Source organism: Eurosta solidaginis, chromosome 3, assembly GCF_040869045.1.
Source record: "Eurosta solidaginis isolate ZX-2024a chromosome 3, ASM4086904v1, whole genome shotgun sequence".
NCBI classification, from domain to species: Eukaryota; Metazoa; Arthropoda; class Insecta; order Diptera; family Tephritidae; genus Eurosta; species Eurosta solidaginis.
Window position 1 is genome coordinate 19,499,744 of NC_090321.1, and position 27,615 is coordinate 19,527,358.

Genomic DNA, 27,615 nt, shown 5'->3' on the forward strand with positions numbered 1-27,615 from the left:
CATCATCATCAAAACAACCACCGACAGCACTGACAACGTCAACAACATTCGTTCATTAGCCTATCCAAATGCCAATCTGACTTGACTGCACCTCTCGGTCGCATGTGCACCAAAATGACATTCGCGTGCAGCCACTCACTCACAACAACACTTCCTTCAGCAGCTAAGCATCATGTTTAGTTGGACCGAAAAACTCTTATCGCGCTCATCTCAGCCAACTGTCAGACGCAAACTTTTTTCTAGTTTGTAACTCTTTTAACTATGGAACTTTGGATATACAACCTATGGAAGTATCTATTAGAAGCACACGCTTCAGCGCTTCATAGCCATTAGCCGCATTGCTTACATACTTGCGGTTCCTAACCATTTGACATTTCAGATTGCACGCCGCCAATGCGAAGCGTTAATGCAATGTTGCGCGCTAACGAAGTTGACAATTTGACATATGAACGCATAGCATGAAAATATGTTGTCGATATTCGTGCATATTTTAGTTGAATTCTGTGTTTTCTTTTCTTGGTTTTTTAATGGATTTATCAGGCAACAAAGAGAAATAGCAACTTTATTGTTGCTACCACCTTCTACCAGCTGCGCGTGCGCCCACAAATGTGTGTAGCCTCATTGGCGAAGCTGCGGTTTCAACTTTATGAGGTTTTGCATTCAAAATAACTAGTTCACTATTAAGCAGGATTCAGTGAAAATATGCCCACAAGCTTACATACCTACCGATATAAGCAAAATACGTAGCAATAAATTCTTTAAAACCGATCAAAGCTGATTGATGTGACATTCGGTTGCTGTGGTGGTGTTCGTCGCTAGCTTTGGTTTTAAAGTAAACTATTTCTGAAGCAATTTAGTATCCCATATGTGGTTTAATAGTCCACTTTCTATTATTTCAATCAGATAGGAAGCATGACGCAAGAAAATCGATACGCGTTGTCTATAGATTTGGGCTATGAACTCACTGACTTCAAGCACTTTAGCATTGTTACCAACTTCGACTTTATCTAAGCCAGGTCAGATTATTGCTTATCAGTCCCTCAAGTGAGGGGAGAGGGAGCAAATTCGAGCTATAGACTATTTAACTGGTGCATGGGTGAGTCGAAGTTGAAAGGGAAGATTGACGGTGAGGTCTACAGCAATGTCTTCCAAGTGAAAGTCGCCACAATTTTTTTTTTTACATTGGACGTTGGGTAGCGTACTACCCTCAAGTGGCCCAAGGCCATCTTACTCACAAGAGGCCAACAATCTATTTGTCCGTACATTCGGGGGACTAAATTCCTAAGGCTCCTCTCCAAAAACTCAGTGTTCAGAGAGTCTTTCGCCGTGAAAGGAGTGCAATGAAACATTACATGTTCTGCGCTTTCCAATTCGGAGGGCCAGTGTGGACAGAAAGGATCCTCCTCTATCTCACGCTTATGTAGATATTCCTTGAAGCCGCCGTGCCCGCTCAATACCTATGTGAGGTGGTAATTTAATTCGCCTTGTTTTCGCTCGTACCATTCCGCTATATTCCGAACTAGCATGAAAGTCCAGCGCCTTTTTCTCGCTTCTTCCCACCGTTCTTGCAACCTAACTATTGTTCGTGACTTTGCGCGTTTCTTATCATCTTCAGATGGTCGGCTGATTCCAATGCCATACAGATCGGCCATTTCACCTGAGAGTAAATCTACTGGGATTTCCCTGGATTAAACATGGATCGCGTCGTCGGATATCGCCACCCCGATTAAGGATGCGCTGGATACCCAGGAGCTATGTAGGGCAACCCTTTCAAGGGGCTGTCAACCAATTGTGAAACTCACATACCCGTAATAAAACCTATTTATTTAGCACAGCGACCCCTATTTCAGACAGTATCACAACTGACCTTTACATGGTCAAAGTTAGCTTCGCCTAGCAGCGCCACGTTGAAGTAACCTAATTCAAACTAATTTCCTACTCGTTCTGAAAGATTCTTAAGGAGAAGTTCTTTGCTTAACTTCAGAGCTGGAGCATCCTTGCAACGGAGCATTTCAATGTAAACATATAGAACTCGTTTCGGACGGAATAAAAGAAAGATAGACGATTAACATATGATAAATTTAAACTTAGGGATGCAAAATCTCTTCAGACTTTTGATGGGCGTACTTAGAAGTGCGGGTTGCAGGAGGAAACGACTCAGCTTGTGCTGTGTTGGAGTCCTACGCTCATCAGATTAAGGCTTTAACTAATAGAAGGGACAGATGTAGTAAGTATAGTAGGGGTTTCTCAGTTTCGCCGTCGAGCCAAATATGGATGATGTTGTTGTTGTTGTAGCAGTATAGCACTATGGATGCTTTCAGTCTATGACAGATCGTTACGTACCGGTCATTTTAACTTAGTCTTACCTAGAGATTCTATTACTAAAATTGCTTTCGAATTTGTTTATAACTTTAATTAACTTTGATATATGACGCGCTTCTGTATATAGTGAGCGAGAATTTCGAGACTTGAGATTTGAGGCTTTTTGCTAGATTCTCAAATTTTGAAATATTCGTTAAGCTCGCATACTTCTCGACATTCAATTCAGTCGCTGCAGTCGGCAGTAATATAAAGGACTTATGTTTTCTTCTCGACCAAAAGCGAGAATTTCAGGAAGAAATCGTAAGCTCTGGGACTAGGAATTAGGGAAGTAGAAGAATAAAAAGGAGTAGTGAAAAGAAAAACGAGGGAATGAAATAGAGTCAGTCGAAGATGGAGAGATAGGGATAGATGGATAGAGGGAGAGAGAAGGAGGGCGAGCTTGAGAGCAAGGAACGGATGGAAAAGACGGAGAGGGAGAAAGGGACGCAGAGAGAGGAGTGAAAAATTGGATAAATAAAAGGGCGAAGGAGAGTAAGAATACTGTTTAAAAGTTCTTTAAATTACACAATTTGAATTTGTTTTCTTGAAAAATCGGGTCATTTAATTTGAGTCAAGTTTTTCCGGTTTAAATAAAAAATATTCTTTAATATATACTAAGTAAGATAACAAAACAGACATAAATTTTCGAATAAGAAACACCTCAATCCTTTTTCTATTTCATTTCATAAAACAATTGAGTAAAATTAATATTCGCATACAAAATAATTAAGCAAAAAAATAAGTTTTTTCTTGTCACACATATTAACAGTAAACATACATACTAACCTAGCCCTAATACAAAAGTAAGAAATGGCGAATATTTTAAATTAAATCCTCTATACTTTTTGCCAAGGCGAATTCGTACCAGGTGGTGGCAAAGCGAATTCAACCAATTCGCCGTGCAGAAGAATGTCAAGTCAAAACAAAATTTTTATTGATATCGATTAACTGAAAAAGTACAAGGTTCTGTATGGAAAATAGTGAAGAAGAAGCAATCAGCTGTTGCGATAATAACACCTGGTACTGAATTCGCCTTGAGATGAGTTAAGCGAAAAGCAACAGCTGATTGATTCTTGATTATGTTCCATACAACGCCTTGTACTCCAATATGTCAGTTAATCGAAATCAATGAAAATTTTGTTTTGACTTGACATTCTTCTGCACGACGATTTGGTTGAATTTACTTTGCCATAACCTTGTATAGATTCGCCTTGGGTCATCTCATCATCATCACAGCTGCCTCTTAGTCCTCTTTAATGTCATATTCCCGCTTTTAAAGCTTCGCCTTAATTATTGAATTTGCCGCGACGTTGATTGACTGTGATGTTAGCGTATGAGCATTCCCTTTGCTTTCCACCTGCCATTGCTCCTCCGTTAATAAATTACCCGCAGCGAAAATATTTTTCGGATCCAGCTGTCTTTTCGCCGCTAAATACAATTCGCTGCCAGCGCTCGAAATAGTTGTCTCATACCATTTGCTACGTACTTTACCAATGCCATGATGATGTGAAACCGAACCACCCGATGTTAAAATCTCTTCGCGCGCACTCATCTCAATCGCTTCGAATGTTGCGACAGGATCATCAATGGCTGAATACTTAAAGGCGAAATAGAAGTAAACACAAGCGCCGACATCGTACGTTTGTGTAACGCGACAGGATATAATGAAATGATTTATGTTGCGCCTGTAACATTCCTAAGGGTGAAAAGAGAAGAAATTAATAAACAAATATGAAAACAATCTTCAGCACTAATTTAGTTTTGAATTGACTTTGCTTATCCAAGGCTATATTCTTTAACTGCGACTCACCGCTTCTACGCGTCGCTTCACACTACGACACAGCGCACTGCAGCGATCCCAGGGCACAGACGTTTCAAAGGACTCACCAACAATTTTCTGAGTCAGCGCAAAATCCTTCAATGAATGAGTGGATAAATAAATAACCTATAACAAAAAAAAAACAATGATGATGCCACTCACCCTGATGTAAGCTATGACAAATGTCAATATGTAACCGCGCTCACCGTTCTGACCACCTGCCGAGAAGCCTTGAAACTCTTTAGCAATCTCATAAATAAGCGCTTCCTGCCTTTGCACATCCTCCGCCTCGCCTTCAAATAACAGCGTGGCCGCAACCATCTTTGTCAAGTCCAGTCCTTTCCACATAGTGACATAAGAACGCTTCAGAGTATCGACAAAATTTGATAGCCAACCTCTAACTGGTTTCAGTGATTGCCCCAATATAAACTGCACATTATCCATTAAACGCACTGATGCCGGCTGGCAACGTCTACGTGCCACTTCGCGCATAAATAGCACACCTCGCTCGAAATCGGGAAAAACCAACGAACCATAACGTTTAACCGGTGGCAGTGGACGCACCTTCAGCACAACCTCGGTAACAACACCAAGTGTGCCCTCTGAACCAATTATGATGTGATTGAAATCTGGTCCACAACTAATACGCGGTGCCATACATTCGCGTTCCAGTACACCACAATTTGCAGTGACCATACGTACGCGCACGACCAAATCTTCAATATTTCCATATACATTTTTCTTCATGCCTGAAGCGCGTGTTGCCACCCAACCGCCAAGTGTTGAGAATTCATAGCTGTCTGGCTCATGACCCACCGTCAAGCCTAGTTTGCGTAGCTCGCGTTCTAAATCTTGCCCCACAATGCCCGCTTCAAAGCACGCTGTCAAATTGGCTTTATTCAACCAAAGCATGCGATTCATTTGCGAAGTATCCAAAACGCAAATCATACGTTGCTCTGCCTGCGGACACGTAATTGATCCAGAAACTGAAGTACCGCCACCATATGGTATCACAACAACATTATGTTTATGCGCGAGCTCAACCAATTGTACTACTTCCTGATGGCTACGTGGCCAGAGGACAATATCAGGTATGCGTTTGAACTGATTGTTCCAAAGCGTGTAGATATCGTGTAATGTTTGACCGTGACAACGTATCAAACGATCTTCTCCGGAACTTGAGCTTGCGAGTTTAAGCGTTTGAAGATCCTGCAGGAAGGGCGCATTAACGGTTGGTGCCGGAAACTCGGCAGGCATTTGCGGATATTGTGTTTTACCGTCGACTCGCATTTTGAATTTGTCATAAACCCAGTCGGTGAAGTAGGGCAGGGTACAACCTTCAAGGGGGTATCTGTAGGCAGAAATGTTGTTAATATTTGTTAAAATATTTAAAAATTCTTCAACAGTTATTAAATCCTTAGTTTAAAAAAACTACAGTTTATCAGTTATATACTTTAAGGTGGGTCGATTTGTATGGACGAAAGTTAACCAATATCGCGCCATCGATTTTTCGATAGGATTTGGGTTCAGGAAAAAAAGTTCCACTAGGCATATCCAAAAAAAAAATTTCAAGCCTGCGAAATTTCATTTTTTTGACCTTTTTCGACTTTGATTTTTTTCATGACCTATTAAAAAATGTCCATATGTATACCATGTCCGACCCAAAAATGTCCGCTAAAAACCATGTTGATAACAGTTTAAAAAAAAATTGTTGGATCGGACAGGGTACACATGAAAATTTTACAATCAAATGAAAATTTTTTTAGTAGGTCAAGAAAAAACCTTAAAAAGCAAAGTCGAAAAAAGTAAAAAAAAATGAAATTTTGAAGCTCGAAAATTACTTTTTTGGGTATGCGTAGTGGAACTTTTTTTCCTGAGCCCAAATCCTATCGAAAAATCGATGGCGCGATATCCCAGTCTAATATACATACATACTTGCATCGATATCATAGAAACATCAAAGTCAAAGAAGTAAGGAGCGCTCCGAAATAGTAGCAGGAAAAGACTTCTCCCTGGAGGACCACTAGGAATACTAAGTACAAAAAAAACGGAATCACAACCTCTATTTATGGCTATTCTCGAATAGTTTTCGGATGCCCTTTTATTTAATAAATGAATAGAGGAGTTCTTACAGAGTGTCCAGAAATTATCTGAGTCCTAAATAAGACACTTGTATCGTCGAATACTCCCTAGGAGGTTGAATGCACCGAGCAATGAGTCATAAAAGTCTACTCTGTGTCCTTTCCCGATTTGTAGGTATTTGATTAATACAACTATCAGACCGCCGGAGTTGGTCGTGGTTGCCTATTAATATTAGTTCGGCAGAAATAAAGCCACATGAGATAATTTTATTGACTAAGAGCTCGTAAGTGAAGTCCCGCATCGACAAAGAAAAGTTATAAGCAATGAATCACTCCATCCAAACAATGCCTATATCAAAGACAAATGCTCTTAGGTATACTGGTGGCTATCGGAAAGAGATGGGGGCTCTCGCCAGGAGTAGTATACTGGCTTTATGATATGGTGGTCAAACTGATTCTGCTCTATGGGGTGCTGTTCTGGTGGAAAGCACTGGACACGTCGAGCACCTCCAAAATGTTAGTGTCAGCGCAACGGACGGCGCTGATTGGTATCAGTGTCGCTCTGAGAACAAGACCTACCGTGGCACTGAATGTCATGCTGAACATACATCCAGTAGATATGGCGGGAAAGGAAGCCGCGGCCCGGTCGTTGGTCAGGCTTCGTGGTATGGGTTATGGGCTTTCTGACTTCGGGCACTCTAGCCTTCTTACTAGTTTCGACTTTATCCCGGACAGGACGGACTACTGTATGCCGATAACCGCTCCCTATGCAACCTTCACCCCAGTCATTCCCCCGAGGGAGGAGTTGGGAAGATGAATTATCTGGGGCATGGGACCGGTTAATTTGTTCACGGATGAGTCAAAGTTGGACGGAAAGGTTGGCATGGGGTCTTTTGTCAAGAGCTAAATGTAAGCCGCAAGTTTAAGTTGGCTGAACACTGCAGTGTATTCCAAGCGGAAGTTGCTGCGATTAAGGATGCGGTGGATGAAATGATATCAAGTGCTACTATGGTTAGGGAATTTAACATCTACTCTGATAGCCAAGCGGCTATAAAGGCCTTGAGCAAAACTACAGTTCGATCCAGGGTGGTCTGGGAGTGCCTGACCTCACTTGCGATTGCATCGAATTATTTTACAATTAAGATTATCTGGGTCCCGGGCCATAGTGATATTCCAGGTAACTGTCAAATGAATCTCTTAGCCCGAATCGGTACAACTGAACCGGATGAAGATGGCTGTAGGGATTTCAGGATTTCGCTAGCCACCTGTGGCTTGCTCCTCATAGCTGGGCCTCGAGTCAGCTCAGCAATCGTTGGGCGGATACTACATTTTGCAAGATCTTTCTGCCCGAAAGTGAATGGCAGCAGGTCTGCTGAAATAATTGGGTGACAGGGCACTGTTTCATGGGTATCCATGCGGTACGTCTCAATATATTGGAAACTCCATCCTGCTGCAACTGTATGGAGGATGATCAGGTGGAATCACCAAATCACTTTATGCTTGATTGTCCAGCTTTTGCCAGAACTAGGCGAAAGTATTTCGGTCGCGACTCACTTGGATCTCCCGAGGAGCCATCCAAGGTTGAGATCGGGATCATTCGGAACTTTATCGTTGCTACCCAACGATTCTCTAAGTAGTAATATCTATGTCACCGTTATTTTAGTTTATTATATGTGGTATCACAACGGACCTTCATGTTGTCCACGTGAGCTTCCCCTGTCAGGGAAGCTACCACCCAATCTAACCTAACCTAGGTATACTTGTGACGACAATCCACTTAAGGCATTTTAATGAGTTTTACGTTCTTGCGTCGATATAGATCAGCGAATAAAGATACAGCTGCTATCTTCTGTGGGTCTGCGAACAAGGCCAGTGCCTAAAAAATTCTCTCGAACTCATTTCAAAATCTTCGTTAAAATCCACTTCAAGTTTCTTGACCGGAGCCGCACATCATTCGGCGATATATCCGAAGGCTCGTGGAATGGGATGGATCACCTCAAGTTGGAGCATCTTTTGCCCGAAGAACGAACATTACGGCTACTCCGCCTAGGCTTCATGGGCGGCACTCCGCGAATGCAGCTTTCAACAAATTTTTGCCCCAAGATCTCTCGGTGCATTACCGGGTTAATGCCAAAAGCGATCATCTGACTCTCCCGAAGACATCGGCTTGTAGCGAATGCACTATTGTTTGTCTGACACTGTAGCTTCTTCTAAGATGAGAAAACAATTCAAGACGAACTGCCGGTTATCGGAATGAAAAACCTTGGACACTCCGCAAGCGCTAAATTGGAGTGATGCTAACATTACAAGATTTTAATGGCAATTAATGAACGGTAAGGGGTAAAATGTTGCTACTGCAACAAAAGTTGATCATATTCTATATTACGAAGCCAAATTACGCCTACTTTTGCTGAAGTTCATTGCCATCAGAGTGAACTGAATGATTAACTTAGGCGCTTAATTTCTGCCAAGCCAATTTACAGGAAACGTCCAATATTGTCGGCAAGCTGGCGCTAATTATTGTAACCACCAAACTCTGCCTAATACTGGTTTTAACGCCATAAGTTTAGTCAATAAACAAAATGATAAAATTTAGATTAAAAATCGGCAAATACATGGATATGAAACATAAACATAAGATCGTTTCAAAAAAATTATTTTTTTGTTTTCCATGGAACAACGCTCAAAAGTTATATTTAAATGCGAAAATAGGCCTCCAAAATGGAGAATTTTGATTCCACATCTTCTATCTCGTACTTAAACTTACTTAACTAGATTTTATAAGAAAAATCGTTTGAGATAGTTTTGTATTTATTGAGAGAGACAGGCTCATAATGCTTTATACTTTTATTTTTGTTAGTTATATTAGAGAAAAATTAAAAAATTTACACCCGGTGATGGTTACTAGGACATGTTTCTTAATTTTACTTCTTCAGAAGTTAGCTTTTCGGGAGCTGAATTTTGAATTCGAAGTCTCCAACATTCATACTTCACACTGGTGTTAATGTTGATGCCTGTAACCACTTAGTCAAATGAATGCCCCGCTGCACGCTAAGTAAATTGTCTCTAAGTATTGTCTTGTTTTTACACCCAGCTGTACTTGTAAACAGGGTATTGTAACTTTGGATAACGGTTGGTTAAACAGGGTTAAAGGAATCGAGATAGATATAGACTTCCATATATCAAAATCATCAGTATCGAAAAAAATTTGATTGAGCCATGTTCGTCCGTCCGTCTGTTCGTTAACACGATAACTTGATTAAATATTGAGATATCTTCACCAAATTTGGTACCCGAGTTTATCTGGACCCGAAATAGATTGGTATTGAAAATGAGCGAAATCGGATGATAACCACGACCACTTTTTATATATATAACTTTTGGAAAACACAAAAAACCTGATTATTTAGTAAATAATACACCTAGAAATGTTGAAATTTGACGTATGAACTAATATTGAGACTCTTGATAAAAATTTGAAAAAAATTTTTAAAATCGGCGTGGCACCGCCCACTTGTAATAAAATCAATTTTACAAATATTATTAATTATAAATCAAAAATCGTTTAACCTATCGTAACAAAATTCGGCAGAGAGGTTGCCTTTACTAATTTTAATTTACGAAATCGGTTAAGGACCACGCCCACTTTTATATGAAAGATTTTTAAAAAGGGTCGTGAACGAATAAAGTAAGCTATATCTTTGCAAAAAAAGCTTTATATCAATGGTATTTCATTTCCCAAATGGATTTATAACAATAAATAGGAAAAACTTCAAATTTAAAAAAATGGCTAAGCAATTTTCTATGTTTCGGGTGGCATAATTCAAAGAAAAATTAGTTCAGAATAGAACCATATGTATTAGGACGGGTCGATTTAAAAATCGCTCATTGCTCGGTGAAAATCGTATTCTAGGGATCAAAATAAGAAACTTTGCCGAAGGAACCATATCTCGAAAACGAATTCTGATGACCCCCCTTTGGGTCGAACTTTTGGGTAGGGGCAATTTCAATTCTACCTGCTGTGTCTTGTGGTGGCTTAAAAAAAACAACACAAGCAATTTTACGATCTGCAATTGTGTCACAGTGATACCTTCATTTTTTAAAACGGTTGAATAAAAAACCCACACAACTATGTTTACGACATGCAAATGCACCACAGTTATGCCTTGGTTTTAAAGCGGGTTTGTAAAAACGCTAATTTCTAATAATTTGCATTAGAATTCGTTTTAGAGGCATGGTTCCTTCGGAAAAGTTTCTTATTTTGATCCCTAGAATATGATTTTCACAGAGCAATGGGCGATTTTTTTGCCTCCCCACAAATCGACCCGGCCTAATATGAATATATGTATTATTGCGCAACCTTGTAACACTACTAAGCACACAAAACAAACACCAACAGCATTTCAAGTGTACAGATGGGTATGTAATGTTCGGTTTCACCCGAACTTAGACTTCCTTACTTGTTTGATACTCCTTTTATACACAATTTTATACATACGTTAACTATATGTTAATCCAAATTGTGTGGAATATTTATAGGCGCGTTTCAAAAAAGCTTAGCACAACATTGGATTTTCAGCAGTGCTTTAGTAGCAAAATATTTCGCTGTTCACTACCGCTGTACGCTTTGTAAATTGTTATAATAAAATTAATAAAATATTTTGAAGATTGATAAATTTTCTAAATAATTCTGTTCGAGAAACATTTTCCCACAGAAATCCGTTATATAGCTGCGGTTCCATAAGTTTTAAAGAGAAACTTTAACCTAACTTGAATATTTAAAAAGAAAAAAGTATATATATATATAACCCTACTTTAGCTTGTGACGGGTGAGACAAATCACATTGAAAGCACATAGTAATGTGAGAATAAATTTCAACTTTCTACCTCAGTGGAAATATTAAAAAAAAATAAAAAATTCAATAAACCGGATTCCTAGAAGATAAGTATTTATATCTACTTCACTTTTTTACTTATATTTTGATTGCATTTTCATTTATTTCCAATTTTTAACCCGAGGTGCTTTTTCGATAGATTTGCCCTTTATACAAATAATAAGATATTGAACCAAGTTTCCACGTGCAATTCGTGTGGCAAACTTAAATGTAAAATGAGGACCACCCTAACATTAATTTAAGGGACTCTCATTTTCAAAGGCCTGTTTGTCGTCGCAAAAACATTTCAAACGATCTAATAAATATATAGATTAGAGTGCTCCTTAAACATCAAATAGAAATGTTTTTTCTAGTTCCGCCCAATCAAACGGCAAAAGTACGGTTAAAGTAACAGTATTAGTCTCGACTGGAGACGATTAAGCTGTGTCTTCATAGCATAGGATTGTATGCGCTTTGACCTGTATGTTACACTATTTTACACTCTAATCGAGACCAAAGTTTATATATAATATATTTGACGTAGTATTACCGTTTGAGACTAAAAACCATAGTCCCTTGAACTTCTAAGAACAACCCTAATATACATAGTACATGTGCATTAAAGCGTATTACGATGTACAGAGACAAAAAAGATAAAAATGTGCACCTCTGATTTGAACTTTTTCTTAAAGACATTTCTAGAAATTAAATTAAACAATTTTTCGCCACCCTGTAAGAACAGCGGAATTGCATTTTTCTCTATGTTTTCTCTATCTTTTTTCTCACTTTTGCAATGTCTCAAATATGAAAAACCAAGTAATTTATATATTAAGAGGGTTTGTAACTTTTGTCGAATAAAAGGTGTTGGTTTTAAGGAAACCTCGATAAAGCTGAATGTGACCAGATAGCTTAATGACTTCTTCGGACGAATTGTGCACTGATTGAAGCTTTTTCCAACAATATATCACTTATTGAAATCACTGATCAAGCAGATAAGTTATAACGAACACACAATTTCAAATTCTCTGTTTTATAGGGTGCTGAAAACAATATTTTTTTCCATTTTTCAATACTCGACTTAGTATGTACATTTTTAACTTTTTAGTGATACGGTCTAATGTGCACTCATGCCTACTCTTGTAAGAGGTGTGTCAATTTAGTTTCGGAAATTTAGTTACAATTTTAAAACTGGCAGCACTTTTGCATTCATCATCTTTCTATGAGGAGAAACCTTGCTTTTAGTTAAGAGTTCAAAGTAGTGAAGTACTTAGATAGCACGTTTGGCTTGTATTTTATGCGTATTTGTTTGATGGTTTAGTGAAAATATTTGACGTACATCAGAAACAATGTCTTGTGATTCATCTTTTAGTGAAATCTGGCGAAAAACCACAAACAGGGTGTCACTGGAGATGGGACTTGAATATTTGAGTATAACTCTGAGCTGCGTAAACAAAGACAACAGTGGATGGAAAAGAGTGGAGCGGCCAAAGAAAGCGAGGATGTCAAAGTCACATATGCAGGCAATTTTGATTGTTTTTTTCAACGGCATCATTCATCGTGAATACGTTCCCGTTGACCAGATAGTGACTGGAAAACTTTATATTGGCGAATTCATCAAGGATGGCTGGATCTTGCATCACGACCATGCACCGGCACATTCCTCGTTCGTTCTGCAAGAGTTTTGGGGGAAAAAAGGCATCCCAACGTTGCCTTACCTACCCTAAAGCACCGTTATTGCTCCTTTCTCTATTCCTCAATATGACATCGCAGCTCAAGGCAAATCATCATGGAATTTTACGGGAGGTCCAAGAAGCTGTCACTGTGATACTAAGCGGACTAGCGCCGGAGGACTTGCAAGGGTGCTTCCAATCATGGGAGAAATCCTGAAATCGCTGTGTAGAGTAGGACGAAGACTGTTGTGAAGGTCGATAGTAAAATTTTTCTAAACTTTCATTTTCTTGTTTTTTATTGACCGATTCGCGGAACTTAAATGCCACACCTCGTATATTCAGAACGCATGCACATATGTAAATTCTTAATATTCAATACATACTTATCTCCCTTGAAGCCAATGACACCGTTATCCACATAAAATTGCGAGTCCTTATAACCCCAACCATACCATTTCAACACATCTTGGCTTTAGAGCGAAAGCAGATACCGGAAAGAAAGAATAAATAAAGTTTTTAAAGTTACAAGTTATTGATGAGGAAACTATAGCTGATGATAACCGTTTAATTAATACCCGGAAATTAGCCGGGTAACTTAACGTACTTTCTTGCACCTTTTATACTTACCATAGACAGCCACAGTAGCAAACATTTGTATACGTGCACATATGTACATACACAAATGTACCTGGTTCCAAACAAGTACCCGGTTTATCAAAAATACCTGGTTTCACAAAATAATCTGATACCAAAAAAGTACATGGTTTGACAAAAGTACCCTGTTCAGCAAAAGTACCTGGCTCCAAAAAAATACCCAGTTGAACATAGCTACCCGGTTCCAATACAGTGCCCAATTTAACATAAGTACCCTTTTCTACAAAAATATCCGGTGCAACAAAATTAGCCTTTGAACAAAAGTACCCGGAACTTTTTTAGAAGCGGGTACTTTTTCCATAACCAAGTAATTTTTTAAAACTGGGTACTTTTTGGAACCGGGTACTTTTTTTTAGAACCGGGTACTTTTTTAGAACCGGATATTTTTCTTGAACCAGGTACTTTTTCAAAATCGGGTACATATTTGGAACCGGGTTCTTTTTCAGAACCGGGTACCATTTAAAAACCGGGTGTCTTTTTAGAACTAGGTATTTTTTTGGAAAATCATTGAATTACCCAGATAATCATCAGCTCTACAGGAAACTATAAAACTTGTATAATACTTACCGTTTTAGAGGATAAACACCCTTTACTTGCTGCGAGAAACGTTGATCCAACAATACAGTGGTGGGCCTAATGAACGGCTTGTTAACGCCGCCGCTTTTGCTACTAAACGAATTGTTTTCACACAACACACTGCCACCCCCATCGGAGCTAGCACAGCTGGTGGTTGACAATGGTGTGGTGATACACTCCATATTTGTTGTATTCATCATTTATACTTAATTCTATTTTTTATTACTTTTGCTTCTGGTATTTAAGTAAATTATGCTACAGCGCTTTTAAATTTTTTCTGCTTGAAAATATTACAAATTAGCTCTTTAAAACAATTAGAAATTTATAAATATGTACAAAATAAAGTCGCACAATTATTCTGTATGTATTTTTAACTTTATTCACTGCCTTGTGGGTTTTTGTCACAGATTTGGTTGCATGTGCAAATGCTTACGCACTTCGAATCGATTTTTTCAATTTGTTGAAAATTATTTTTTCGACTGTTCGCGTTTTTTTGTGCACTGTTGTATTTTTTAAAATAATGACTTGTGTATAACTTTATAAAAATTTGTTTTAAATATTTTAAATAATAATTTTTTGTTCTTAATTAGTATTTTATATTTGATATTTTTTATATGCCTTAATTTAGTAAAGTTTTCTTTTAAGCACTCATGCACGTTGTCGCCTGCCGTGCAACCAACTCAATTCTAAATAGTGAATGAGTTTATAACAGAGGAGAGTGCGGGCAGTTTGTTCGCTTACACTGTGCAGTTCACAAAGGGGGTTAAAACTGTTCTATGCGTATGCTTTGAGTAAATCTAAAAGTGTGACCGGCGCATTCTTCAGCGCTCAATTAATTAGTTCTGAGCTGTTATATCGAATGTGACATTACTTTGGGCGGCAGAAAGTGAAATGCGTGAGAGCACAAAACAAAGTTGTTTATGGGGTTTAATTAATTTTTTCGTTATTTGATATTTTGCTCCAGTTTGTATATATTTTTGCACTCAAAAGTGCTCTAGTTTAACTTTTTGATGTCACTGAAATGAACATGAAGGTGGCCCTTAATTTTATGGCTAATTTTTTTTTATAAGCTAACAATGTGTACTTCTCTTACAGATGTTCATAAGACCTAGTTTACATATAACGCGATTATCTTCATTTGCGTACCTAACTCCTAATCGTTAATTATATAACTAGATTTCCCATATATTTTTCCCCCTCGGTAAATATGAACACGAAAAATAATTAAAAAAAACAATTTTTAAGTTAAATGGTTTTATTGAAAACAATAGTATTATTATTACTTCATGTAAATAATATTTTCAATAAAACCGTTTAACTTAAATTTTTTTTAATTTTTTTTTTTTTTCAAGTTTTTAGTCTTTATTTAATTGCCTATTATTTCTCATTCTATTTAGTTCATTTAGTGATTCATATTACACGTACTCTTTCCTGACAATTTGTTACAATCTAAGTCCTCAATACATAATCCTTCCAAAGACTTTACTCAACTCTGCGCCACGTATGCTTGTCCCTCCCCCAACTCCAAAATATTTTGATGTCACTTCTACCGGACTGTGTGTAATATTTATTCCAAATATGAGCCAAATCGGATTTTTTTCATATGTCTCTATCTATTCATGTATATATTATGTGTTCCAAATATGAGCCCAATCGAACCACAAATACGATTTTTTTGAATATATCGATCCTTGCGCCCCCTAGCGACGATTTTTTTTCATAGGTCGCTTTCTATTCATGTATGTATTATGTGTTCCAAATATGAACCAAATCAGACATAAAACCGTTTTTTTAATATCTCGATCCTTGCGCCAACTAGCGACGATTTTTTCCATAGGTCGCTTTCTATTCATTTATGTATTATGTGTTCCAAATATGAGCCAAATCAGACATAAAACCGATTTTTTTAATATCTCGATCCTTGCGCCACCTAGCGACGATTTTTTTCATAGGTCGCTTTATATTCATGTATGTATTATGTGTTCCAAATATGAACCAAATCGGACCGCAAATACGATTCTTTGAAATATTTCGATCCATGCGCCACCTATCGGAATTTTTTTTTCTTATTATTGCATTGTCATCGGGTTCTGAACTATATTCCAAGTTTCAAGCTTGTAGCTTATCGGGAAGTTACTTAAATTTCAATTACAAAATTCGTTCACAACGGCCTTGCAGTCGTGCAGCCGGCCGGTCTGTCAAGTCAGGCTAAATATAACCATTTAAAAAGTGCCACCTCTAGAGTGTAATCTCTATTTGGAAGCACAAAATAAAAGAGCAGCATGAAAATTTGACAGAAAATAATCTAGTTCCGAGGAATGGAACACATGTAAACACGTAGATAATCTATTGACGATTTATTGCAGATTAAGGCATGTGTAAATGTGGTCTAAGGGTGTTTAATGGCAATTAAGTTCAACATTTAGGGTATTGTACTTATAAATGATCATAAGATCAAGTTGAAGGAGTAATGCTTTGAAAATTTTTTTCGAAGGCTCAAAGTAGAAGGCTTGATTACATTCACGACGGCGGTGTCTGCCAAACAACAATTGGATTGCGGAAGCTCTGAAGCTATAAAGCTTTGTATTGCACTTATGAACCCTTCTACAATCAATCGCGAATATTCTATGTTTTTTTTTAATAATTTGTACATATTTTTATCTAAATTGATCAAGTAGCCACTGCTAAGGCTACGGTTGTCATCTAGTTTTTCTTTATTGTGGTTGTGTTCTATTTTTTTTAACTACTCTGTAAGAATGCCTTCAGTAAATAACAACAAAATTGTTATAACCTTTTCAAATGACTTCCAATAACAGGCGAACGCAGAACACAAATCACCAAGCCATTAATCGGTTTGCTCTTCAAGAACGTAGACTATTCTTCAGAAAGCATGCCCGGGTCGCTTTACCTCTCGTTTTGGTGATTTGCTCTTCGCAAATCGATCACCCAATATAACCTTTTCACACTTTTTTATGTTGGTTTACTGAAGACACGGATTAAAGTTAATATTGGGCAGGTCGCTCGAAGCTGAATGATGAAACGGGTTATCAACCGAACTTTTAACCTACCTGGTAAAAATAAAACTGTTTTGCATTTTGATTTCTATGAGAACATTGTTTAACAGATGAGGTAGACGTTGCTATGCTTTATCTCGTATTTAAAAAAGTTCATGTTTTGAATATAAACGATTTTTTGGGCTTTTACTCTTGAATTGTAGAGACCAATCTCGTGTTTTATTTATATCCGCTCACATAATGTAATGAATCATGTTACGATATTTCAGTGCCAAAAACTAGACCTATCTTATCTTATCAAATGATAAACTAGTAATTTTATATCATAAATACAACGAAGTATTTGATAAAGTCATAATTTTGAGCGAGCTCGCTTTTGAGTGATTTTTGTGCTCTCAAAGCTCAATTTTCAGCATAGAGTGAGCACAATACTCAATAATATATGGCATGCGCATGGCAGTGAGCACCATAAGTAATTCGCAACGTAATTCACAAATTACTACAAAACAGTGACGGATCGTGAGCTTGGCTGTGGGGGCGCGAAAATTGTATCAAAAAGTTTCATAAATTTTGTTTTATTTTTATAGAAGCGGTATTCATGTATAAATTGTCATGCATCGTCAAATGCCAAAATTTTGTGCCGACTGCTATTTTCATGCTCAAGAAAAATGCAAAATTTACCAAAATACTTAATAATACCAAAATGTAAGCCATGGTTCAACTATATGGTTGGCTCATCTGTACAGCAACAAATTATGTCTGTTCAAATTGTCAAAATCTGTGTATTGGCATTAGGCGAATGGAATGAAATGAAAGCATAAAACATAGCAGTTTTTGTGTGTGGTAAGTAAATGTTGTCAATGTGTTGGTTTCATTTTGAGTTCGCTATCTCCTTTTGACAATCCCATCGACCATGCAATGATAAAAATAAAATGAGCTGATGGATGAGCCAACCATATAATTGAGCCATGATGTAAGCTTTCGATTTCAAAGTATTTTCGAAAGTATGTATGTATTCTCTTTTTAAATACTTTTTGTATTTTTTATTTGGTACTTTTATCCATGGTATAAATATTACCAGGTAAAACCATTTACTCTTCTTGGCGGCCATAATGGTTTTTTGATTTTTAAAAAAATTTTAAAATCACTCTCTTGAACTTTGTGGAAATGCCAAACCAAAGCAAACACCAAAAAATGGTTGGTTTGACATTTTAATTTTTTTTTAATGCCAAAAAAATAAAATGCTTATGAAATAATTGAAAAAATATTTCAAAAAGTTTTGAAATCGGTTTTTATGTATGTATATGGCAAAAAAATGAGTAACCAATATAATGGATGCCTCAACACGTGCTATTTTGCAAAGCGACAAAAGAAAAGGCCTTACTTCTCAACCTCTTCTAATTAAGAAGCGAATGTTGGAGACCACCCTATTGATTTTTCATTAATCCTTCTTCACCTTAAATATGCTAAAACTTAACTTTATAAGAAACACCAGTCTCAAGTGTCCTCGCTACTGGGGAAAAAATTGATCTTGGAGATATTCTTTGGGTTGTTTTGGTCCTTTTCCTCGCGGTTGGAAGATACATTTTTTAATTAGCGTTTAACCGTTTAGGAGATGCTGGTCGTTGCGTAACAAGTGACTCCAGCTAACCCTGTTTCGCGATAACTGACGCCAACAGGGGGCAACAAGAGAGATCAAAGTTTTCCCCCACCGGATTCTCCGAACCCAGTGGAGATCTTCCCATAACTTGCCCACGCCAGCAAAAACGCTGTAGCTCTTCGCAGCTTAGCTAAACATCATTGTCCAGTTGGAGTATGATAGTTCGTGGAAGCTGAATTTGCCGGCTCTGCGGTCAAAGTCTGCCGCCGTGGTCTAGAGCTAGTGTGTTGGCCTATCCATCGAAAATAGTTAAGAAAATTTGTATAAATGGTATTGATTGTCCCTCGGCATTACCTTGGCACCAAAAGTTCGTCCGAATTAGAAAATAAATTTTTGGGTCGACACAAAACATGTATTTAGGTGAGCCAGTTCGTAGAAAAACGAATACACGATAAGTAGCCTTCGAATTGGATGGAAAGCTAGACCTTAATCTCCTCAGATATATATCACACAAAATTGTTATTATTAGTAGATATGTATCTCTTCCGTACACCTTGGCGGTAAGTCGGGTTTTTCTTCTCGTCGCGCAGACGCGGATACATTTCTAAACAATTTGTTGAAGAAAATTCCTCAGAAGAGGATCGTGGCCTAATGCTTCCTTTTGCGGCAAAGCACAATACAATTCTTGAATTGAAAATACTGGAATGCGGTTCACCGTTGATATTTCTTATTTTCTGGTTATTTCCGACAATAAAAAATTCGGTTTTGCATAAAATATCATAATATTAATGTTAGAACGCAAAAATATATGGTAATTTTATACGATAGCATGACACTGGTAATACGCGTCCAAAAATACCGATAGAGGTGCCAAAAACCAGCTGACCTCGACAACAATAATCCGAAGTCGGAAAATAAAAATTTTAGATGGTTCAAAAGATATTAACAAAAAACCGACCAGGAGTACTCCAAGACCGAGGGTGGGATCCATAGTATTTTTGCCCATAACACCTTTTTGCATTGGCTGCCTTTGGCCGCGCTTATACAAAATTGCCTTGGGTGGGTCCAACACCGGGTTGGAGACCAAAACTATATCCGCGGAAAACACTTACGTGCAAAATTTTTTTTGTGGGTACCGCAAAATCATCAAACTTACAACAAGCACATGAAAATTTTAAAAAATTCTTTTGCAAATATCTCTTTACAGACCCAAAATTTTTTACCTCCGCTTTCGGATTTGTTATATTTTTGTTATGAAAACAACACCAAAATAAAAAAAATAAAAATGTAGAGCAGTAAGAATTTTAAAATTTTTTTAAACGTCATTTCGGCTCTCACCGGTTTTACCTTGTAATATTTATGCCATGCTTTTATCATCACTGGGTGTGTATATTTCATACTTATATAATTTTAATAAAACAATGTAATAATAACAATGTAAATAAATGTTATGTTTAAAGACATAGAATGAAAACTTCTGAAAGTGATCACCGAAAAACGTCATAATTTATTTTTGAGCAACAAAGATATTATTTGATAGCTATCGATAATACAAACAGTTGCTCGTCTTCGATTTTTCCAAAAAATACTGTATCCTTAATTATCGCCATTTGAATTTTCTTTGTACTTTTTTTTTAAAGTTGAATAGCAGCCGATTGGCTCCACCGATTTTGACAATTCGGTAAAAGTCTTGTTGAGGGGTTCATTGCTATTACGCTACCCATGGTGGAATAAACAGGTGAAGTAAGCCGTCAATTGTCTCGCTCTAAATTCTTCTTTGTTCTGTCATTCGGCTATCTGAAAATGTTTCACCAATGTACCAATATTGTCCCCGAAAAAGTGTTGTTTTTTTTTTTAGGGGTAAATTATGATAGTTTTAGTACTTTTTTCATCTAAACCAGTAGGCCAGTAGGTGAATATCGATGGACCTTTATCGGATTTAATTACAGAAATTCATATCTCTTGGTATCTTTGGTATGGGCTACCATAAATAAAGTCGTGCTTAACTATTGCGTTTATATTATTGATGTTCCCATTATATAATTTGTTCCAAAAAATTGAAACAGGTCTTTGTTAAAACAAACTATTTGAATTCGTATCATATCCAACAAGGATTTTCGGTTGTGCAACGCTACTAAAGACTTTCGAGAAATGTGCAAGAACACCAAAACTGTCGTATTACACCTTATTTATGTAAACACTTCGCTAAAACAATGGATTTCTAAATACAGTTACAAAAAATTGTTACTCACTATTGTTGTTTTGGCCTAAAAATTAGACCACACTAAGATAAGAGGAATGTTACAGTTATGGATTGTAATTTAGAATATATGAATTCGGCACGATCGGATTAGCACCTTCTGGTTCTAGGCCGACTCCTATTATATCCTCTGACATATTTTAGTAAATAATAACTTGGGAACATTAGTAATACATCATGAATTAACTGTCAAGAGCTTATGGGAGATCTTCTGATCAAGTTTGTATGATATATTAGAAGGTCATATCTTTTACTTCCGACTCTCAATGTCAAATCAACAGTGCAGATGGAAAGAACAATGAATTTTTAGAGATCGAAACACATTTAAAAGTATTACGATCACTTCCAAGTGTGACTGTAAAACTTTTCATCAAACCCGAAACCAATTTAAGTGCGCAAAGTTCCTACAGTTCAACTATATAATGGATAACACCTCTCCCACTTATTATTATTATTATTAATAGGTCTGGAAGCACTGCGACCTTTGTGCAGATCTATTGTGCAAGCCTCTCCCACTTATGTCCGGTTTTTCGATAAAAGCTTCAACTGCAGTTGAAGTTGAGGTTAGTTTACTTTAGACGCATTATTGAATTTTACTACTCATCGCAGTTTAAGTTTTTAATTTTATTCGATGCCTAAAGTAATATAAGTTCGCACTGGTCCTGTGTATCCCTTTTGTATTGGCATTAGGTTGCACTGATATGCTGAAAAAACAGTCTGTAATGGTTTTCGTAGCAAGGCATTTGTTTTTCTACTCCTACTTTTCCAAAGCGGGTAAACATTTTACCCTCTTCTGACCGTTGAAAATACATCCCTACCTATCCTCCCCCCCCCCCCCCTGATCCACGCCTGCTACAAAATATATTCGTACTTCATTCACCACATTCACGATACTTAGATTTTTAAAGGGAATGACTTAGTTTTGATACTGCTATGCGGGATTAATGGATTTAAAATATAACTTACAACGGTTAACGCAGTCAACCAACACCAAATCACCGAAAAATGCAATTTCATGCTTTAAGCAAGTTGGCGGGGGTACTTTATAGTTTTTGAATACATGCTTACTTACACGGGTATATAGGGTAACTTCGTTTTTGATCTCATTCACTATAGTCAGTAAAACAAATAGAAGCGACTCGAAGGCAACCCGGAAGCCGTGAAGAATGCTCATCAAAGCCAACCAGCCTTCTAAATAAAAAAAAAAAATAACTCCAATGGATTATGAGTCAAACACAAAACAGGCACTAAACCTAGCACACTTCCTATATTTTTTAATCCGTTACTCAAAATACTTAGATAAGATTTGGTTAGAAATCAAAGTTGTGTGACATACATTGATAAGAAATATTTAAATTAAATTAAATTAAATTGAAAGTTTAAATTAGGTAGGTGGGTCGAAAAAATGTTGCAACAGTCCGTCCCCAAATTTGATGCTTATGTTGAGAGTGTATCGGAAGCATTTTTTTGTGATCCTTGCAAATACAGCCAAAATAGCTTTTTTGTTGTAACTTGGCTATTTTATATCAGATTTTTAAGTTTTATATGTGATGAGGCCTAAGTGGACAATATAGACAAGAAACGACATATGATGACTGCCCCGTTATAGCATCGAAAACATGATTGTGCACCTAAGCGTTAGCCTAGGAAAGGGAAGGACTTTGGTCCTGCAATCTAAAAATTCAGCCTTCACGATATAACATCTATCAACAGCTTGATAATGATTGACATCGGCGTGACAAAAAATACATATAGCTATTTCGAAAAAAATGTACTTAAGGCAAGAGTACAAGAAGCTTCATAAGCTGAATGATAAGAATAATGCCAGAAAATGCGACGGAGAACGTAAGACGACCAGTAGTCGACTTACAAAGTCTGCTTAAGTTGTATAGGAAACACTTCTTCAGATTACTAGCGAGGGAGATATGGAACACGATACCACAATCCCAAACCACGAAATATACCCCCGATCCCCACCCAAATATGAAGAAACTTGAATAGCAATACAAAGAATTCTTGGCGCGATTTACCTTTGATAAGATTTAGACAGGGCTGCTCTTACAATTTTCGTCGTTATCCTTTCTGATTTTTCCTACAACGGGACGGGACCTGCATGTTTTTCTAATTTAAAAAAAATTTTGCTAAATTTTTGACGTTGCTTTGTTAAGGACTTGAAACCAGGAACTTCGGTGTGGTGTGTGGAGCACGGCGGTCGAAATTGACAATGTAATAAGAAGCTGTACGGTACCGATGAACCACGCTCCTTGCTGTTCAAATAAATACGGAGTTGAAGGTTGCAGATCCGTTATTATTGTTGTTGTAGCGATAAATATACTCCCCGAAGGCTTTGGGTGGTATTATTGATGTTGATGGTTCTTTGTCCCTTGAGTCCGCTCAAAGGCTCTTACACCGTCAACACCACTCACTTCTTTCTGAAACGCAGTCCTTAAATTGTTATCTCTTTTTATTAAATATTTTAAATGTTGGAATTATTAATTCTTTTTAGTTTATCACAGCGACAGCTGTCAAATTCTCATAGCATTATTAGCAATCACCACTTAACCACATAAAAAATTACATCAATATTAAATTTATTCTCACACAAATACCAATTTTTAAGTCTTACAATTTCCAAACATATTATTAAATCGTTCATCACCCGCTCGCTTCTAGAAAGGTATTGCGCACTTTTCACATCATAAATCACGACTAACAGCTAAGAGTTAAAAATTTTATGCATTTTCACCTCGATTTATTAATGCGTTGATCTTCGTTTTTGTTTTTAAAACGTAAAAATTTTCACTCAGTGTGTTTTTTTTTTAACTGAATTCAATTATTGATTCGTTTAATAGTGTTTAACCGTTTCAAAACGGCTACGTATGTGCACCGGGAGTAGGCTAAATACATATTCAACTTTGAGTTGTGGGTTCATACCAGACCTGTAAAGTACTGAGTACATACTTGTACTAATACCAAATAAGTACAAGTACTCAAGTACTTCAAATCTAAGTAAGTAACAGTACTTGTACTTCGAATCCGAAAGTACAAGTTGATATACTTACGAAATACTTGCAAGTACCCTCCAAAAATCGTTGGACCATGTGGTCCACTGGAGTACTTACCATTCTACTCCACTGTAATGCAGCGATGGACCAACTCATGTTTCTACACGAACATGTTGTAAGCCGATCATTGCTCGTTTTTAACGACTGTAATCACTACACGATGTTTATTGGACTGTGGGTACTCCATGGATTACTCTGATGTAATGCGGAGCTGGAGTATATGGCCCGGTCCTAGGACATCGCAATGTTAATTGGACCATATTTTTTGTATGAATTGTGGTTAATTTTGGAGCACTCGCTTGGTCCATAGCGAGTACTCCATACATGCATGCATGGAGTACTCGCGATTTTTGCAGGGTACGCGAAAGTACTTTCTCTGATAAAATATGTCAGTTTGATTCATAAATGGAAAATCAAAATGTACAACATCTGTTATAAAATGTTTATTGAATATGAGTAAAATTCATATTAAAAGCAACAAGAAATAAAACAACATATTAAATAAGTATAAACGAGCCGGACCCGTGCGCATCCTGCGCAACCAATATAAAATAAAACTGGATTTCGATTCGATTTTTAATCGATTCAATCGTTCTTTTTTTAAGAAATGAAAAATCGATTTTCTTTTTAGAATCGTTCGATTTTTTTAGCCTTCGATGTTTTTATCGCTTTCAGCAACAATAAGTACAATTTCATATTTATTTTATAAAAACGTGCAAAAATATATTTTTTGTAATTTTTTATATGTGTAGGTTTTGGCGCATGTTCACCGACCAAATAAAATAGTGTTTAAATTTGAAAAAAGTTCGACTTTTTTAAAAACCATGAACTATGACTATACGTAAAAGGAGAAATATGAAGAAAATTTATCATCACCAGCAATTGGCACTTACCCGCCTAGGATATTTTGGCATTGCCTAAGTTGCGCAAGTCAGCCTACCTATACCGGCTTCAACATAACTGGCACCAATTGCGAACACCAAGGGAGACCAAGTCTTCTTGGCGGAGGTCTTCCGCTTCGTCTGTTTCCAAATAAGGGTGCCGATAGGAATACTTGTGTTGTGTCCACACTTCTTCATGCCTTCCCATAACAAGACCTATCGGCTGGTTCAATGGAGATGACCATAATTCATAGACATGGCTTTTCTCTTGAACACTTCAAATGGCTATGCCAACGACTCTCGATACGGCAGCTATGATGAGATATTAATAGAAGGTTATAGCTAAAAGTTGTTCTCCTTTTGATTTCTAAGCTAATATTTCAGAGAAGTCAGCACTAAATGAAGAAATGCCTGCACACAAAATTGGAATATCTGGTAAGAACACAGAAACAATGTATCGAATATACTACCAACCTCACTCCGATAGGAGCAACAAGTGAATAACCCTGTGGCAGTACCTGTGGTTGCCAAAGAGCCTCAGTCAACGAAAAGAGAAAGAAACTGACGAGCTTTATTTAGCGGTACAACCTTGGTAAACAATTGAGCAACAATCAACTTTTTTCAGCTCGATTTAATCGATTTGATCGATTCTTTTTAAGAATCGAATCGAAAAAATCGAGTCGAATCCAGCTCTAATATAAAATTCTCTTATCAAATATCAACAGAAATCAGTTGTTCTATTAATCAATTAAAACTTATTGCGCTGCCATCTGGCGTGTGGTAGCAAATGCCGGTAATGCAGTGCAAATATTCACAACAGTGTCAAAGTCAAATAGATTTCTGTGTGTGCTCACAATCGTTTATTTTTAACAAATTATTTTAATATAATATAGCTAAACAAAAGAACTAGGGCCAAAATTGCCCAAAGCTCGCTAATAGCCCGATTCTCCATCTTTACAACCAAACCTTTATTTATAGATTTGGATTCCAAATAAGAGCGAAAAAGGGACCCGTACATAAAAACAACAATTAGAAATAATATATATGATTGTACAATAGCTAACAATATTAAAGCAGTTTTGTGTTTGCCTTCATTAGTACTAGCTTTTCAAAAAAAAATTCCGTCATTGAGAATAGCTTAGGCTGCAACCGTGTTAATTTTTATATTGACAGTCAAGCAGCAATTAAGGCAATAATCTCGCATTGCACAGCATCTGAAGGCGTGTTAGAGTGTAAGCAGTCTCTGGAGAGAATCGCGACAGCGAGAAGCATACATCTATATTGGGTCCCAGGGCATATGGGAATAGATGGGAATGAAAAAGCGGAAAAACTAGCTAAAAAGGGCGCATCCCTTGAAGCTTGCTCCGTAGACGTCCCAATTAAACTGGGCGAGATTAAGCGAAGGCGAGAGGTGCACATGATCGACCAAGCGGAAAAGGCGTGGGTTCAAGCGCGGGGCTGTAAAGTGTTGAAGATTATGTGTAGGTCTTAAAACCTTAGATTAACAAAGTTGCTTCTATCATTAAAAAGAGAGGACTGTAGACTCATGACGGGTATTCTGACTGGACACTGCCTTCTGCCGTCACATGCCTTTAAATTAGGCTTGGTCAGTGATAGCAGATGTAGGAAGTACGGGTTGGAGGAGGAAACGATCTAGCACGTTCTTTGCTCGTGCCCTGCACTTGCCAGGCTAAGACTGCAGCTATTAGGAGTGATACAGCTGTCAGATCTAGAAGCAGCAAGTGGTTTAAGTCCTAGGAAGCTTCTAGTATTTGCCAATAGGACGGAGTTATTTTATAACATAGGTCCTGGTTTTTGAAAGGGTTTTTCAGTTTGGTCGTTAAAACAAACTTCTGGTAACACTACGGACTCAATCAGTCTATGTGAGGTCCTCATGGACCGGCCAGTTCAACCTAACCTAACCTCCGTCATTGATAGCCTTCTAGGACTATAAACAATGCCTGCAAAGGAAAATAAACGCTCTACTGGGACGGAGGAAGCTATGGGTGTATTCCTTTTGAGTGATAGGTCCTTCATAAGAGGAGAACTCTGGAGCTTACTGAAATCTGTTGATGTATCATTAAGATACCTTCAAAACTCTTCTTCAACCATTTTGTCAAAGTTAGGTGATCGTAAGGATGCTGGTTGATCATGGCCTATTTCTTCGAATAGCTCATCTATTTTAAAAAATTAAAGGTTAATGAAGATATAATTTTCATAAATGCATACAAAGGTAAAAAATAAGGTATTAATACCTGGTGTTTTAAAGTCAAAAAATAAATCATTTCTTTGCGCATCGATCGGCCTGGAATTTCCAAATTCGATCTCCATTATGTTCTTGCGTGACGAGTTGCTTCAGTGATAACAATTGTGTACATATCTGCGGTGGAAAATGTAGTAATTTATATAGCTTGTAAGGCTTTTAGCCGTACAACAATTTCATTAGGTGGGAAGAGGTTTGATAACAGAGTGATGAGCTTCACCACTCTGAACTGTGGAATGGTAATCATTCCAACAAATGTTGAAAGGAACTTCGCTCAAGGTGATGAGACGTTCAAAATTAATTACTAAATTAGCGAACGGTTTAAAAAAATTTTAGTATCATAAAAGACCTCATATTTGTGGAAAATACCGTTTCGATGAGTATTTGGGTTGATTGTTAAAAAATATTAGTTGATCCGCTTCAAAAGCGTTCAATACTTGTCAAAGTACTTACAAGTACTTTACTTGTGCTTCAACAATTCAAGTACAAGTACTTCG

The 27,615-nt window shown here is 37.3% G+C and overlaps 1 protein-coding gene across 9 annotated transcripts; it reads right to left on the reverse strand.

Annotated features, from left to right (window-relative positions):
• Nucleotides 1-3,026: 3,026 nt before the first annotated feature.
• Nucleotides 3,027-23,627, reverse strand: Agps (alkyldihydroxyacetonephosphate synthase). 9 transcript variants are annotated; one of them, XM_067771181.1, is made up of 6 exons: nt 23,536-23,627; nt 14,027-14,312; nt 13,189-13,275; nt 4,343-5,531; nt 4,172-4,276; nt 3,027-4,057 (listed from the first exon to the last, which is right to left on the reverse strand). In XM_067771181.1, exons 2-6 carry the CDS (start codon nt 14,233-14,235, stop codon nt 3,635-3,637), a joined length of 2,013 nt encoding a protein of 670 aa, XP_067627282.1. In that variant the 5' UTR covers nt 14,236-14,312; nt 23,536-23,627; the 3' UTR covers nt 3,027-3,634. The 9 variants fall into 9 exon arrangements, with proteins under 9 accessions (XP_067627282.1, XP_067627281.1, XP_067627283.1 ...); XM_067771180.1 differs by having other exon boundaries at nt 23,158-23,616; XM_067771182.1 differs by having other exon boundaries at nt 14,027-14,315; nt 23,536-23,611.
• Nucleotides 23,628-27,615: the final 3,988 nt, after the last annotated feature.